Source organism: Ochotona princeps, chromosome 14 (assembly GCF_030435755.1).
Source record: "Ochotona princeps isolate mOchPri1 chromosome 14, mOchPri1.hap1, whole genome shotgun sequence".
Classification (NCBI taxonomy): domain Eukaryota; kingdom Metazoa; phylum Chordata; class Mammalia; order Lagomorpha; family Ochotonidae; genus Ochotona; species Ochotona princeps.
In genome coordinates this window covers 4,148,726-4,164,150 of record NC_080845.1, presented here as the reverse complement: position 1 = coordinate 4,164,150, position 15,425 = coordinate 4,148,726, and the positions used below count along the sequence as shown (strand labels likewise).

The 15,425-nt window shown below is 61.8% G+C and overlaps 1 protein-coding gene across 1 annotated transcript; it reads left to right on the top strand.

The window, feature by feature from the left end:
* Nucleotides 1–455: 455 nt before the first annotated feature.
* Nucleotides 456–15,016, top strand: MIGA2 (mitoguardin 2). Its single transcript, XM_004593500.3, has 16 exons — nt 456–535; nt 1,970–2,214; nt 2,757–2,952; nt 3,713–3,825; nt 4,334–4,445; nt 4,611–4,747; nt 8,879–8,996; nt 9,166–9,266; nt 9,756–9,871; nt 10,977–11,049; nt 11,138–11,224; nt 12,987–13,085; nt 13,508–13,642; nt 14,118–14,171; nt 14,518–14,634; nt 14,786–15,016. The coding sequence occupies exons 2-16, from the start codon at nt 2,119–2,121 to the stop codon at nt 14,990–14,992; spliced, it is 1,761 nt and encodes a 586-aa protein (XP_004593557.2). The 5' UTR covers nt 456–535; nt 1,970–2,118; the 3' UTR covers nt 14,993–15,016.
* Nucleotides 15,017–15,425: the final 409 nt, after the last annotated feature.

The window sequence follows — 15,425 nt, the reverse complement described above, 5'->3', positions numbered from 1 at the left end:
CAAGCTGAATTAGAAGTGGAGCAGCCAGGACTCAAACCAGCGTACATATGCTGGCGCTTGAAAGTGCAGGATCAGCCTATTGAGCTGGCCCCTAAGGGCGTCCTTCTACAGCGCCCCCATGGAGGGCTTTTTCAGGGTGGCTCCGCCCCCTCTCGTGAGCCGCGCCTGTCAATTTAATCCCGGTGGCCAATCATAAGAGAGAAGAGACCCCGCGTCTCAACCGCACTTACGGGGCGGGGCAGAAAGTAGGAGGGACGGGTCCGGCCACGTGATCCTCCTCCTGGGTCTGAGGCCACGGCGGCAGCGCGGGCAGCTCCGGCTATGCTCATTGGCCGAGGTGAGGCAGGTAGGGCTCGAGGCCACGCCCCAGCGGCTGCGCGCGGAGCTTCAACGATGCTCATTGGCCGAGGAGGGGGCAGACCGGGCGCGAGGCCACGCCCTACCGCCTAGAGGCCACGCCTCCCGGCGGCTGCGCGGTTGGCTGCGCGGAGGCCGGGGAAGGAGACGCTGCCCTTCCGCGGCGATGGGATCCCGGGTGAGCCGCGGCGGGCGGCCGGGCGGGCAGCGGGGCAAGGCGGCAGGGAGCGGGGCTGGAAGAGCGGCCGGAGCTGTCCGGGCCGCTGTCGCCGTCGGAAGGAGCCGAGAAGGGGCTCGGATCAGGGAAGAGATACCCGGGCCTGGAACGTTCGAGGAGGTCACCGCGGGAGCGCAGGCACCGAGCCCTGGGGCTGGGGGAGAGAAGGGCGCAGGGGTGCGGGCCTGTGCACCTGGGGGTTTTGCGGGGGTCACAGTCGGAGCCTGCCCCAGGGGTGCCTGAGGACCTTTGCGGGGTTGCTCAGTGCCCTGCCAGGTGCGAGCGAGGGTTCGGGATGAAAGGGAGGAGTGTGCCAGGGCCGGGACGTCCCTGGGGTCCGGGGTGGAATGTGGGGTCTCGGGCGCCGGGGGCTGAGGTGTTGAGTGCCGCGGCAGGGGTGGCGCGAGGAAAATCGTCTTTCCCAGTGTAGGGTTAGGACAGGTGGGGCCAGCCCCCGTACAGCGTCACAGGTGTCAGCGTGCTGGGGGAAGAGCTGGCGACCTCTCCCCTGGGGTCCTGGATTCAAGGGGACAGATCCCCAGGCCTGGTCAGCGGCCGGGGAGGAGAGGGGCTGCATCAGGCCTCAGGCCCCGCCTCCCAGTCCTGCATTCCAGCCATGTCCTTGCAGGGATGGCGTCGAGGGGGCAGCCCCGGGAGACATCCTCTGTCTCTTCACTGGCTCCTTGGTGTCCCCAAGCTTGAGGTCCTCAGTACGTGTCCTGAGCGTGGGGCTACTCACTGGGGGCGACTGGGAGCCTGTAGGCCCCGCTGCAGTGGGCTCTTCAGGGTGCTGCCCCGGCTGGGGTAGGGGGGAGGAGTGTCTCCTGGAATCCTTTCCTTGACCTTAGAGTCGGCCCTCAGGCCGGAGCTGGACGGGAAGGTTGTGTGTGTTTGCTGTGTAAGCTGCCTTGTGTGCTGGTCCGGGGACTTGTGCTGTCGCCCCAGGACATCCCAGGGACGGTGCCCGGGTCCTCTGTGTTGGCTGTGCAGGGCCCATTTCCGGCCCCAGTCCTGACCGCGCTGGAGGGCTGGAGGCCACACGCCAGCTGTGCGGCCTCACTGGCTGACGCTGTGACTTTGGACTCCCTGGGAAGTGGGGGGTGGGGTGGGGGAAAGACGGACGGAGCTAGCCGCTCCTGGGGTGACACGTCTGGACTTTGCTGGGAGGTTCACCTGGCCTGAGATCGGGTTAGCAGATGCTTCCCACTCCCAACCAGGGGGTGAGTGGAAGGTGCTAGAATGAGGCCTGAAGCCCCAGCTTTAAGGTGAGCTCCGCATGCCGCGTGGCCTTGGGCTTCTCTCCTGGCTGCTGTTGTCGTGGCTGCCGCGGCTGAGGCCATCCCTGCCATGTGCATGTGCGTGTTCTTGTGCCTCACGTGGTCGTCTGTTTCCTAGCTCTGTGGGGGGATCTTCTGGGATGCGTGTTCCTATGGTGCCAGGGCGTGGCCAGTGCCCGAGACCCAGCCAGCAGCCAGGTGAAGGCCGGCTTCTTGGACCAGCTCTCGACTCTCCCGGCTCTCGTCTCCGGGGGTGCTGGGCCTGCCATGGCGTTCCGGCGGACGGAAGGCATGTCTGTGATCCAGGCCCTCGCCATGACCGTGGCTGAGATCCCCGTGTTCCTGTACACGACGTTTGGACAGGTACATCCTCTGAACCCTGGGTCTTTGGGGGTCCTGGAGAGCCGGGCCTGCTCTTTGCCTCTCTAGGCTGCACAGATTCGGTCTATAATGGGGATTGATTCCCTGCTGTGCTGGCCATATATAGTGTTTGTGGTACCCAGGCCTCTGGCTGCTCCCACATCCAGTGCTCCCACAGCCCAATCCAGTGGGCAGCGTGGCAGGAGCATCGAGGAGTCCTTCAGGAAGTGGGGGTGGCACACTTGGTTGGAGCTTGGTCCCTGTCTGCTGAGCGGGTGTGTGCCCCCTGTGAGCCACTGGTCCCTCCTTCGGGGGGAGCACAGGGCCTGGCATAACAGGCATCTGTTCACTCTGGCTACTCTGAACCTTGTGACAGACGGTGTCAGGGACCCCTGACGCCCCCATCCTCTCGGCTAGGGCACTTTGCACCTTTCAGAGGGCAGGCTGCTGTGTCCCTCACCCACTCAGCTAGGGTCCCCTGTCCCTGGGTGCCCTGGCCTTTCCTGAGGGAGACATGACTGGCCGCCACCCCTTCTCCCCCACAGTCAGCATTCTCACAGCTGCGGTTGACACCTGGCCTGCGGAAGGTCCTCTTTGCTACTGCCCTCGGGACCGTGGCCTTGGCCCTGGCCGCCCACCAGCTGAAGAGGCGCGGGAGGCGGAAGAAGCAAGTGGGCCCTGAGCTGGGCACAGTGCCCCTGCCCATCCTCATGGCCAGGAAGATGCCCTCAGTGAAGAAAGGTGGGTATGCATGGGGAGGGGTTGGTGAGTGTCAGACTGTGGCTGTGGCTCCAGACCTGGAGAGGGTGGGGTCTTCCCTCCCCTGTTCCCTCCCTTCCCTATGCTAAGGGTCAGTTGCAGGCAGCCAGGGCTTGCTGGACTGGTGTGTGTGTGTGTGGGTGTGTGTGTGTGTGTGTGTGCGCGCGTGCGCGCGCACATATAAACACGTGCAGCCAGCAGCGCTCACAGGGGAGAGAGAGAGAGCTGTTCTGCTGACCCTAGCCTTGCCGGGCCACACCCTGCGTTGCCCTGGTGATGTGGTAGCGCAGCTGGTGGCCACACCTCCACACCCCTCCACCTCTTGCCAAGGCTGGGAGGGTCCCGGGGTAGGTGACGGGACAGCAGTGGCGCCCATGGAGGGACATTTTGCATGCCAGTTGTCATGGCACAGGAAAGCCCCTCCATGGCTAGGAAGGGACGACTTTAGATAGGTGGAGAGCGGCCCCAGGCACACCGAGGAACTGTCTTTGCAGCTGTGGCAGCCCGTGAGCCCACAGCCTCTCGTTAGCAGCTGCTGTGCTGTGTCACTGAGTTCTGCTTGGTCTTGTCCCCTCCCCTCTCAGCGAATATACTGTCAGTTGGGCATTTTCAAATGCTGTTCCCTTAGACCCCTTAGGAAGGGCGGGGTGGCTGAACGATGAGGCAGGAAGTGGCCAGGCCTGGTTCTCAGCTGGACCCCTCCTTTGGAGTGACCCCTGACTGTCCCCCGCCTTCCCCGCAGGCTACTCCAGCCGCAGGGTGCAGAGCCCGGGCAGCAAGAGCAATGACACCCTCAGTGGCATCTCCTCCATCGAGCCGAGCAAGCGCTCCGGCTCCTCCCACAGCCTGGCCTCGGTGAGGGCAGGCCTGCGCACCTGCACTGGGGGCTCATGCCAGAGCTTCCAGACTGGCAGGGAGAAGGGGGGTTGGCACTGGCCTGGAAGTGTGGGTGACCCTTGGGGAAGAAGCTGTTCAGTGAATTACTGTCTTTCACTTCTTCCTTCATCCATCCATCCATCCTTCCTTCCTTCCCTCACTCAGTAATCCCCCAATCCCAGCTGCGAGCCAGGCCCTGCCGTGGGGACCCAGGAGCAGCTCAAAGATGGCCCTTCTTCTGGGGGGCCCACAGCCTGCTCAGGGCAGGTGGTTATTCCTGTGGGTGAGAGGCCGGCTTGCAGCCAGAATGTGGGATGGGTTGGGGGCTGCTGCCAGCCCATCCCACTTGGTGGTCTCTGTGAGTTGTTGGTGGGTCTGGCTCTCCTGAGGCTGTGAGCCTAGTGGCTGGGCTAGCTCGGGGCTGGTGCTTGGGCGGGCTGGGTCTGCAAAAGCTTTACTGCTTGACCTTGCCCCACGTGGTGCCCAGATGGCGGCAGCGAACTCCTCCAGCCCCACATGTTTGGGGTCATGGGACGCCCGAGGGATGGAGGAGTCTATAACTACCAGCGATGGCCACGCTGAGAGCCTCTACATGCAAGGTGCGGGCTGGGCGAGCGGCCTGGGCAGGGCAGGGTGGCTGGGAAGAGTGAACGGGTCATGGCCTGGGTGCTGCCCTATCCTGCACACACTGCCCAGGTTCCGCTGGGCGCTCCCACATTGGCGCTGCCTGGGGGCCTGACTCCCTTCTCCCCCACCTTGCAAAGGCATGGAGCTATTTGAGGAGGCCCTGCAGAAGTGGGAACAGGCTCTGAGCGTGGGCCAGAAGGGGGACGGGGGCAGCACCCCCACGCCTGGGGACAGCCGGTGGGACCCTGAGACTGCGTCAGCGGCCCTGTCTGAGGTAGGTGGCCCATGCCCTCCTAGCACGCACTTGTGTGGGGCAGTCATTGTCCTACCCTGGGGGTTTTGTTTTAATGAAGTGTTGTTGCCTGGCGCTTGGTGAGTGGAGCCCCGTGGTGTCTGGCCCCTGCGCTCCCAGGTCCCCGCTGTGCTGACTGCCTCAGTCTTGTGGGGTGTGCCCTGTAGAGGCGCATGGTGTCTGTGTGCATACACATGCGTGCGTGTACCCCAGCATGAGGAAAGAACAGTGCACCTGAACATAGGCAAAGCCCATCACATGTATGTCGTGGCGGATGAGGAAGCTCTGCTACGACGAGTCAACAGAGGTGGGAATGGAGCTGCGCCTGCCTGGGCTGTGGGCTGCAGGTGGGTGGCAAGCAAGGGAGTGTGCCAGAGCCCCAGGGGGTATGGCAGCAGCGGGCTGTGCATTCCTTTGCTGGCACCCTTGAGGGCAGGGCTGCGGGGGAGGGGGCGCCTATGTGACCTCCCAAGACCCCTCCGCGTGCCTGGGTCTCCAGGAGAAGCTGAACAGGAGACTTTAGCTACAGTTATGAGAGAAACCGTCTGCTTGCTCACTGCCCGCATATGTACAATTGCTGGGTCTGGGTCAGACCTGTGATTGCATCCGGAAGTGTCATGGGGGTGCAGGCGCCCAAGCACTTGCGCCATCCTTTGCTGTGTTCCCAGGTGTGTGAACAGGGAGCTGGATCAGAAATGGGCAGCCAGGACTTGAACTGGGATGCCGGTGGTGTCCTGAATGGTAACTTAACCTGCTGTGCCACACTGCCAGCCCCTGTTTTATTCTGTGCGTGTTTCTGTACTGAAAGGGAAAGGAAAGGAAGCGCCGGCCCCTTTCCCACCCTGACACCTGCGAGGGAGCCGCTGGACACAGCGTATCAGTGGAGGCCAGTCAGGGAGTGGGAACACCGTCGGGTGTTAACCCCGAGGGCTGGCTGCACAGGTGAGGGCAGGCCTGCAGGGGCTGGCCTGTGGGGATGGGAGTGTGCTTCTCTGCCCTCTCCTCTACTGCCTTTGCCCCTGCACCTGAGCTGCCCATGAGCCAGGAGCCAGCTGGCAGCGGAGCCTGGGAAACCGTTTGCAGCCTGAGGGCAGGGATGTGGCTGGCCACACAGGCACAGACTGGAGGTGTCCAGGCAGTCTACCCCAGCTGGGGTGAAGGGCAGGGAAATGCCTGGGCTGCCTAGTATGGCTTGTATGTGCTACGGCCCATGCGTGGCCGTGGCATGGTGACTTTGTGTCTGGTCTGCATGTGGGCAGACAGGCACTTGCAGGGGAGCACTGGGGATAGGGCACCGAGGAAGACGGTAGTCTCTCCAGATTGTATGTACTGTGGAAAGTGGATCCCGTTACTGTAAAAGCGATCAGATAGTCTCAGAGAACGGTCAGCACTACACGACTGGTAGGAAAGAACCTAGTCTGAGCGTGGGGCGTCAGCTGCCCGCATGCCCAGAGGAGCCCAGTGGCAACCACGGGATGTACCTGTCACCTGGCAGCCAGCCCGAACCACCCCCTCTCCCTCCAGGCAGCTTTCTGCTTGTCATGGAGTCCACGTGCCATGAAATCCACCCCTCTTTTTTTTTTTTAATGATTTATTTATTTTTATTGGAAAGGCAGATATACAGAGAGGAGGAGAGACAGAGAGGAAGATCTTCCGTCTGATGATTCACTCCCCAAGTGGCTGCAACAGCTGGAGCTGAGGCAATCCGAAGCCAGGAGTTAGGAACCTCTTCTGGGTCTCCCACGTGGGCGCAGGGTCCCAAGCCTTTGGGCTGTCCTCAGCTGCTTTCCCAGGCTATAAAGTAGGGAGCTGGATGGGAAACAGGGCCACCGGGTTTAGAACCGGCGCTCATATGGGATCCTGGATGTGCAAGGTGAGGACTTTAGCCACTATGCTATCGCACCGGGCCCAGTCCACTCCTCTTGGTGGTACAACTCAGGTGCTGCCAGCGGCGTCGCTGAGTGCTGGTTCTTCAGACCGGGTCTGCCATCTACAGCCTGATGTGACCAGCTTCTTGCCCTGTGCGCCAAACATGACTGCATTTTCTTCATGCCCCTATCGGTCGGGCACTGCACCTCAGGAGCATTAGCAGGAAGTTGGATAGGAAGTGGAGTAGCCAGGACTTAAACATCCATAAGGGATGTGGGTGGCCGAGGGTGTGACTTCACCTGCTGCCACATGTCGTCCTGTGTTAGTGGGGCGGACATCCGTGATATCAAGTGTGTTTTCAAACGTGCTCCCTGGGTGTCCTTGGGCCTCCCTGGAGAGACCCACAGAGACCCTGTTTGGGTTGACCCTGTTGCCTTGAGTGCTGGCCCGGCTGGCCTGGGGGTGCCCCCCTCATCTGGTCACCAGTCCCCATCCCCTTTTTGGTTGTGTATGTTGAAACATTGAGGCGTTATTCATTTACTTTGTAAGACATATTTAATTTGAAGCTCAAAGTTAGAGAGAGAGATCTTTTATCTGCTGCTTCACTGCGATGGCTCTGTCAAGGCAGGGCCAGGCCGAGGCTGGCAGCCAGAAGCTTCTTCCAAGTCTCCCACATGGGTGTAGGAGTCCAGACACTTGGACCATTTTCCATTGCTTTTCCCAAGCCATTAACCTGGAGCTGGATCAGAAATAAAGTACCCAGGACATGAACTGGCACTGTATGGGATGCTGGTGTCACAGGTGGTGGCATTACCTGCTGTGCCGCGTGGCCAGCCCCACACAAAAGCGTTAACTACAAGTTTACTGTGTCCACTTTTTGCTTGTGTTTGTGTGTCTGGTGTGTCGCCTGCCCTGCGATCATTTCACGGGGCAGGAAGAGCTGCACCCCTTGATTGGACTTGTAAGGCTCTGCTGGTCCTGTGAAGGGGGCCATCCCAGCTAGAGAAGCCAGCCTGGTGGCTTCCGACCCACCCAGCCTGCTTGGGTTTGCTCACAAAATGGGTCCCTGTCTCAGAGGGATGTGTTGAGGCTGAGCAGTGAGCTCCCTGGCTCTGGGTGGCCCATGGTGACCAGCCACTGTTAGCCCCAGCCGCCTCCCCCGCACCCCCTCCTGGTTCCTTTCCCCCAGGGCCTCAGGCTGGAGGCAGCTTAGGTCTCCTCCCCGGAGTCCAGTTACGTTCAGGTGCAGGCCCTGGCAGCTGTGGTGGAAAACAGAGAAGCCAGGTCAGCACCCACCTCTCCCTGGGGATGGCAGGGGTACCCCCCTTTCTTCCCATGCCTGACCTTGGACCCCAGGACAGTGCCAAGGCCTCAGAGGCCACCAGCGGGCACACTGCCCAGTGACACTACAAGCCCCTGCCTGGGTCTCTGCTGTGGTCCCCCTCACTTCACACCCAGCGCTCCTGCTCCCCCTCATGCTGGGCCTGTGCCTGTCATTGGCGTCAGCTATGGGGCAGCCCCGGGGTTCCCAGGGCTGCGCCTTGGAGCCCGGTTGGCACCTACAGTGGATTTTAGCACTGCCCTGGCTGCTCCGTTGAGCTGGCCACGGGAGTGATTATGGTGGTTAGCATAAATACTCGCATTGCCTGGCTGCTCACATCTCATCCACAGGGATCCGCCACACCACAGTGTCACCGAAGCCAGTGACACCTAAAACACCAAGCGTGCCCAGGAATGCACGGGGCCGGAATCGGAGCTGGGTGTGCTTGAATCTGGAGCAGGGGGAAAGGGAACTTCCAGCTGCTGGTTCACTGCTGGACCAGACCCAAGCCAGGAACTTCTTTCATGTCTCCCACATGAGTGCAGGGACCCAAGCTCTTGGACCATCCTCCACTGCTCTCCCAAGCACGTTAGCAGGGGGCTGGATCAGAAGTGGAGTAGCTGGAACACAGAGTAGCACCCAGGGGGACGCAGGCGTCATGGGAGGTGACCTAACAGACTGTACTGCGGCACGAGCCTCCACTGGAGTGGTTTCTGGATCCTGTGATCAAAAAAGCAGAGGAAACAGGCCGACAGACTGCACATAGCTTGGATTATCCAGAATCGGATTCTTTCAACACGCAGTAAAGAGGAAGTGTGTGGGGCCCCCGGGGTGCTTAAACACAGGGCCCGTTCGGGCCCCTGAGCCCTCTCTGGTCCCTGGGAGCCCAGGGCCTGAAGGTCACCTTCTCTGTTCTTCCACAGCCCGAGTCACAGCGCCGGGAGTTTGCTGAGAAGCTCGAGGCCCTGCTGCACCGCGCTTACCACCTGCAGGAGGAGTTCGGCTCTACCTTCCCCTCGGACAGCATGCTGCTGGACCTTGGTGAGCGGCCGCGGGCTGGATCCCTCCATGCTGGGCTCCCAGGCACTGCCTCATCCTCATGCCCCCCACAGCACACGGCGAGGACTGGGAGCCGGGCTCGGCACACCTGCGTGTGCGGGTGGGCGTCTTGGCCCTTGCCCCTCTTGCCACCCCACACCCTCTTCCCCAGAGAGGACGCTCATGCTGCCCCTGACCGAGGGTTCGCTGCGACTGCGGGCGGACGACGAGAACAGCCTGACCTCGGAGGACTCCTTCTTCTCTGCCACTGAGGTGAGTCGGGCGGGCTGAGGGCCTGCGTGGCTGTGGGGCCGTGGAAGGGCGCTGAGATCTGGGAAGCAGAATTGGGCCATCTCCAAGGGCTGCTCCTGGGGGACTTGGCACGGTTGCTGGGGACAGGGACGTTGGACTGTGGGTCTAGAGGGTGAGAGAGCAGAGGCCCTGCCCTGCTGGCTTGGCCTTGTGCTGCCCCCTCGCTGCTCTACACAGCAGCCTGCACCTGGCGTGAGTTCACTCAGGTGCCTGTGCTGGGACGGGAGGCTTGGGCTGGGCTGTGAAGGCCCAAGTGTAAAAAGAGCTGGCCGGCTTGGGGCCCAGTCCTGTGGTCCCTTAGCTCAGCCATCGTTCCTGCTGACCCTCTGAGAAGGTGGCCGTGGGCAGGCGCCTTGGGCCGCCCTGCTGCAGCCCAGAGCAGGCGCCTCGGGCTGTCCCCCGGGCTTGCTGCACACACAGGCCTCCACTGCCCCCTTAACACCTCCCCAGCTCTTTGAGTCCCTGCAGGTTGGAGACTGCCCAGTCCCGCTGTCCAGGCCCGCAGCCGCCTATGAGGAAGCCCTGCAGCTGGTGAAGGAGGGGAAGGTGCCCTGCCGGACCCTCAGGTGTGAGCGTGGGCGGGTGGTGGCGGGTGGGGAGGACCAGCCCCAGGGAGTATAGGCAGCTACTTCCTGTCTGGATGGCCCTGAGCCTGAGGACTGCACGTACATTACTTGGAGCTGTTGGTTTATCAAGTTACTCTTTGTCTGTGTTCCTAGCAAGCTTTGACCATGCAACCCAGCGGGTGCTGTCCCTAAGCCCGGGTCTCCACAGCCTCTCTCTGGCAAGGCCAAGGAGCACAGGGGGATGGGCAGCCAGGGTAGCCTGGGGTCCTGCACAGCTCCTTGTCTCAGCTGTGGTCTCCTGATAGTGGTTGGGGGAGGAAAAAATTCACGGGAAGTGGAGCTTTGGAAACGTATGCAGAGTTGACATTTTTTGTTTAATTAGTTCCTCTGAGAGACAGAAAGGCAAACAGAGGGAATTCCCCCAAGCTGTGGTCAGCCCCAGGTGCCCAAAGGACAGAAGCCGGGAGCCAAGAACTCACTTCAGGTCTCCCCTGAGCGTGGCAGGGACCTGGGCCCTCAGCGTGTCACCTGCTGCCTCCCAGGGCCTGTGTCAGCAGGGAGCAGGACTCCGGCATTGAACCCAGGCCCTCTGATGCAGGCTGGGGGCATATTAACTGCCGGGCCAGTGTCTGCCCCCTGTGTGGGGCTGTCACAGTACATACTGAGATTTGTATAATTTGGATTTGTATTATTTTATTTACTTACTTATTTGGAGAAAAAGGCAGGAACTAAAGTCTCCAACCTATCTCTGAGTGCCAGCGGCAGAGCTGGGACTACCCTGTGTTCCTACATGGTGGTGGGCCCAGCTGTTTGGCCAGCTGCTGCCGCCTCTGGGGACTTGAGAACGGAACCCAGGCCTCCTCACTGGGGGATGTGGGCGTCCTGGGGCGGCCTGGGGCGGCCTTGGCTGCTGTGCCTCTGTGCGAGGGTGTGGGAGTGCTCGTGGCTCAACAGACCCAGCTCAGCCTGGAACCCTGTGGCCAGCCCTGCTTCCCATGCCAGGAGACCCACCCACTGCTAGGCTGATCAGGGCTCAAGCCAGAACCTCCCAGCACCATCCAGGGCCAGGTGGTGTGACCCTCTGCTTCCCCGATCTCCCCACCAGAACAGAGCTGCTGGGCTGCTATGGTGACCAAGACTTTCTTGCCAAGCTGCACTGCGTGCGGCAAGCCTTTGAGGTACGTGTGCCCCGCCCCCCTGTGCCTCAGCCTCCCGGGCTGCCCTCCGCCCTGCAGCTCACACACCCTCCTCCTCCTCACTCCCCAGGGCCTTCTGGAGGAGAAGCAGAACCAGCTGTTCTTTGGGGAGGTTGGCCGGCAGATGGTGGCGGGCCTGATGACCAAGGCTGAAAAGGTAGGGCTTTTGTAGCTGAGTGTGTGGAGGGTCATCTGTTTACGTGAGAGGCAGAGTTCCAGAGAGGAGAGAGGGCGAGGGCGAGCTTATATTTGCTGGCTCTGTTCCCCAAGTAGTCGCAATGATCCAGGCTGGACCAGGCTGAGGCCCAGGCGCCAGGAACTCTATCTGGGTCTCCCATGTGGGCGGCAAGAGCTCAAGTAATTGGGTCGTCTTCCACTGCTTCCCAAGGCACATTAGCAGGAAGCTGGAGCGGAAGCAGGGCATCTGGGACTTGAACCAGCACCCACATAGGATGCTGGCTTAATTCACTGAGCCAGGATGCTGAAACCAAGTCAGGGATCTTTGGCTCCTGTCTTGGGTCACAGAGGAGCTGGGGGAGCTGAGACCCGCCTGCCTCTGCTGAGGTGGAGAGTGACAGGGGGGTGTCGTGTCTTTGTCCCTAACTCCAGTGTGACATTTCTACAAAACCCACCAGTGACAAGACGCACCCCCTGTTTGCAGAGGTCTCCCGTGCCCATCCATGCTTGGTGACACAGATCCTGTCACCTTTGAACATAGTCACCCAGTCGCCCAAGCAGATGCCTACTCGGTGGCCTGTTGCCCTGCCTTGTGGCCTGACAGCCTATCTCACCCATCTTGGCCAGCTCGCTGGGTGCTCTCCGCCAAGGGTGGTTTGTCCGGTTCTTTGGAGGATGAACATTCAGATGGTACCCGACACTTTGCCATCATGGCTGTCGTCACCCATTACCCTTGTACAGACCCTGTGGGCGTGCTGAGGTATTCTTGGGCCCGATGTTGGAGTCTTCTTGAGCTCAGATGTTGGGCCTTGCCAGCTTGCCCTTCCCGGAGGCCCCGCCTGCAGCACCTGCTGCTCACAGTTGCTTTCGACTCGTGCTGCCTGGCCGGGGATCTGTGGCTCTCCGGTCGTGGGCGATGCTGCCCCATTTTCTGTGTGGGTGGACCACCCTGTCAGTTCCCTTTTGTGGATCGGAGCCAAGCTTTGCACCAGACCTCTCCATCCAACTCCTTTCTCCTCACATGCCTGGGGAGTATTTCTAGAACACAGAGCCCCCCCCATATCACTCACCCCTCAGCCCACGGTGTGAAAACTGGGGCTCTGTAGCTCCCGCATGCTGTGCCCCCCATTTCCCTGGGCACGCACGTGCATTCCGGCTTCCTGCCAAGTCAGCGCCTTTGTGTGGCTGGTTCCTCTGCATCTAGAATTCTGTTCCTCAGGTCGTTTTTTAAAGTTCACACACTTGTAGCAGAGTGTGAAAAGTGCACTGGGTTGGCTGAGCGCTGACACGGCACTGAATCAGGAGGCTGAGCTGGGTGACCCTGGCAGCCCCTGGCACCCTCCCTGTCCCATGCCAGCTGCTTGTTCTGCAAAGCTACAGCAGCCAGTCTCTCCCTTCCTGTGGGCCAGGCCCAGCGCCCAGCCGGCCGGAGCAAGGTCCTCGTGGTGTTCCCTGGGTGACGGGTCCCTGGCAGGTACCCTGCGCTCTTGCTGTCCTGCACTTCCCTTCCAGTCGCCAGTGTCTCCTGGGCTGGTGTGCAGGCTGAGCCTGCAGCCTGTGCCCTTATGAGGAGCCGGCTTGACACGCTGCTGGCGCGCCTGGGTGTCCTGGCAGAGTGCCGTGCGGTGGGTGGGAGTTACTGCCCTGTCTCAATGTTCCTGTACCTGCTGCTGCCTGGGCAGGTTCCCTGTGGCTCCCAAGGCCTCCCCTGTGACCTGGACGGGCTGTGCTTGTCCCCACAGAGCCCCAAAGGCTTCTTGGAAAGCTATGAGGAGCTGCTGAGCTACGCCCTGCGGCCCGAGACCTGGGCCACCACCCGGCTAGAGCTGGAGGGCCGTGGGGTGAGTGTGTAGCCTGCAGCCCGACATCTGTCCTGGGCCCTTTGCACCCAGCCCTCTGGTGGGGAGGTGGGGCGGGCATACTGGGATCCATTTCAGCTCGGGGAGGGGGCTGGGAGGACACCCTCACTGCTCAGTTCCTGCCAAGGCCCAGGGAGTTGGCAGGGGTGGGGCCAGTGGCCCCTGGCTCCTGTTCACTCATGGGCCGCCCTATTCAGCTCTTACTTTCTTCATGCCCGCCCCTCCTCCGGCCCTTCCGCACGGGCAAAGGGGGCATCAATCTAGACCATGTGATTCTACTGCTTCACCCCCTCATGCCTTCTCCCCGCCCCTCCCCCTCACACCCTCTCCCCGCCCCTCCCCTCACACCCTTTCCCTTGCCCCTCCCCCTCACGCCCTCAGCACCTCTTGCCTGCCCCACACAGGTGGTATGCATGAGCTTCTTCGACATCGTGCTCGACTTCATCCTCATGGATGCCTTCGAGGACCTGGAGAGCCCCCCGTCCTCCGTGCTGGCTGTCCTGAGGAATCGCTGGCTATCGGACAGCTTCAAGGAGACGGTGCGCCCCTCCCGCCCCCAGCCCCTGGGCACCCCACAGGGGGCACCCTCTGCTCCAGTGCGCATGCGTTCCGCTCATGGTGCCCCTCGCTCCGGAATCCTGCCTGTGCGTGCTGCTGCTGGTGCTCCTCGGTTCCATGAAGCCAAACCAAGTTAGAGAATAACCCGACAGGGAAGCACAAAGCAGAGTGGAGTCAGCAGGGCCCGCCCCGGTCACCCACACACCCACTGGAGGTGACCAGCTTTTTGTTGCAGTGGGAGAGGCACCTCAGGCTGACTGTGGCTCTGGCCAGGGACCTTGGCGGCCAGGGTCAGAGCCCAGGTTCCAGTTTCCAGATCTGATTCCACGTCCAGGGGAGGGAGATGTCTGCACCTGGGTGCCGAGGCCCTGGGGTGGGCGAGGGCTGGGGGGCATGCAGGGACCACAGGCTAGGCATGACCTGACAGCAGGCGGGCATCCTTTCTCCTTGATGCAGGCCCTAGCCACCGCGTGCTGGTCAGTCCTGAAAGCCAAGAGGAGGCTGCTGATGGTGAGTGACGGGCAGGCTCCAGGGTCCCCGGACTCGTCTGCCTGTTGCCCAGAGCCCCTGGCCCACAGCTTGCTGCCCCTGTCCAGCGTTGAGCTGGGCATCTTCTCCCGCAAGGCCCAACATAGAGCAGGTGCAAGAGTGTGGCCAGGCCCCGGGTGAGGTAAGTGGATCTCTGAGGCAGGGCCGCTCCCTGGTAGCAGGGCATCTGCCAGTGCCTAGTCCCCACAGGTAGCCCTGTGGTCCACAGAAGTGAAAAGTGGGGTGTCCAGAGTCCTTTGCCCCGGCTTGTTGGTCGGGTGGAAAGTAGCCCAGATGAGCCCGACCTTAGCCTTGCCACCTGCTGCAGGTGCCCGACGGCTTCATCTCTCATTTCTACTCCGTATCGGAGCACGTTAGCCCTGTCCTGGCCTTCGGCTTCCTCGGCCCCAAGCCCCAGCTCACCGAGGTCTGTGCTTTCTTCAAGGTGAGCCAAGGGGAAGCTATTCTCCTGCCCATGGCACAGGGTCCACAGGAGGAGGGGCTGCACCTGCTCCTGGGGACTGCGAGGGATGGGTGACACTGGGGAGGACAGCACATGGCCTAGACTGATGTCCGCTTTGCTCACCTACCCCCAGCACCAGATCGTGCAGTACTTGCGTGACATGTTCGACCTGGACAACGTGCGCTACACGTCGGTGTCGGCTCTAGCTGACGACATCCTGCAGCTGTCCCGGCGCCGCAGCGAGATCCTACTGGGATACCTGGGTGCGCCAGGGGCCAGCAGTGTCGACTTAAATGGGGCACTGCCCCAGGAGAACGGGCCCCTCGGGGGGGTGCAGTAGCAGGCCCAGGTGCCCGTGAGAGGCCTGGCCCGTCCTTCTAGGGTGGGGTGGCTCTGACCTTGTCCCTACCCCCACCTGGGAAGCCCAAGGCCCCAAGGATACATCTCAGGCAGGGCCACAGCCCCCAGTGGCCAGCAGGCCCGGAGGAGACAAAGGCAAGGCAGGGCTGGGATAGGCAGGGTCAGGATCTGGACATGCATACCCCAGGGCTGCCCACGAGGGACTCAGAGCAGTGGGGCAGAGGAAGATGGGGTCTGTGGGCTCTGCAGTGAGGGACATGGTCTCCCATGGCTGTGTGCGCTTGGAGCCAACTGTACCCTGGCCAGACCTGAAAGCCTCACCACCCCCACACCAGGAGCTGGTGGCCACCCAAGCCTGGTGTGCCCACTGTGGCTGTGTGGGCTCTTGGCAAACGCAAGCAGCCAACCAAGAT

Excerpts from the sequence above, each read along its gene's own strand:
- MIGA2 (XM_004593500.3), top strand. The coding sequence starts at position 2,119 with ATGGCGTTCCGGCGGACGGAAGGCATGTCTGTGATCCAGGCCCTCGCC. Across the intron at positions 9,267-9,755 it reads CCTTCTTCTCTGCCACTGAG|CTCTTTGAGTCCCTGCAGGT; the intron begins GTGAGTCGGGCG and ends ACACCTCCCCAG. Across the intron at positions 14,635-14,785 it reads AGGTCTGTGCTTTCTTCAAG|CACCAGATCGTGCAGTACTT; the intron begins GTGAGCCAAGGG and ends ACCTACCCCCAG.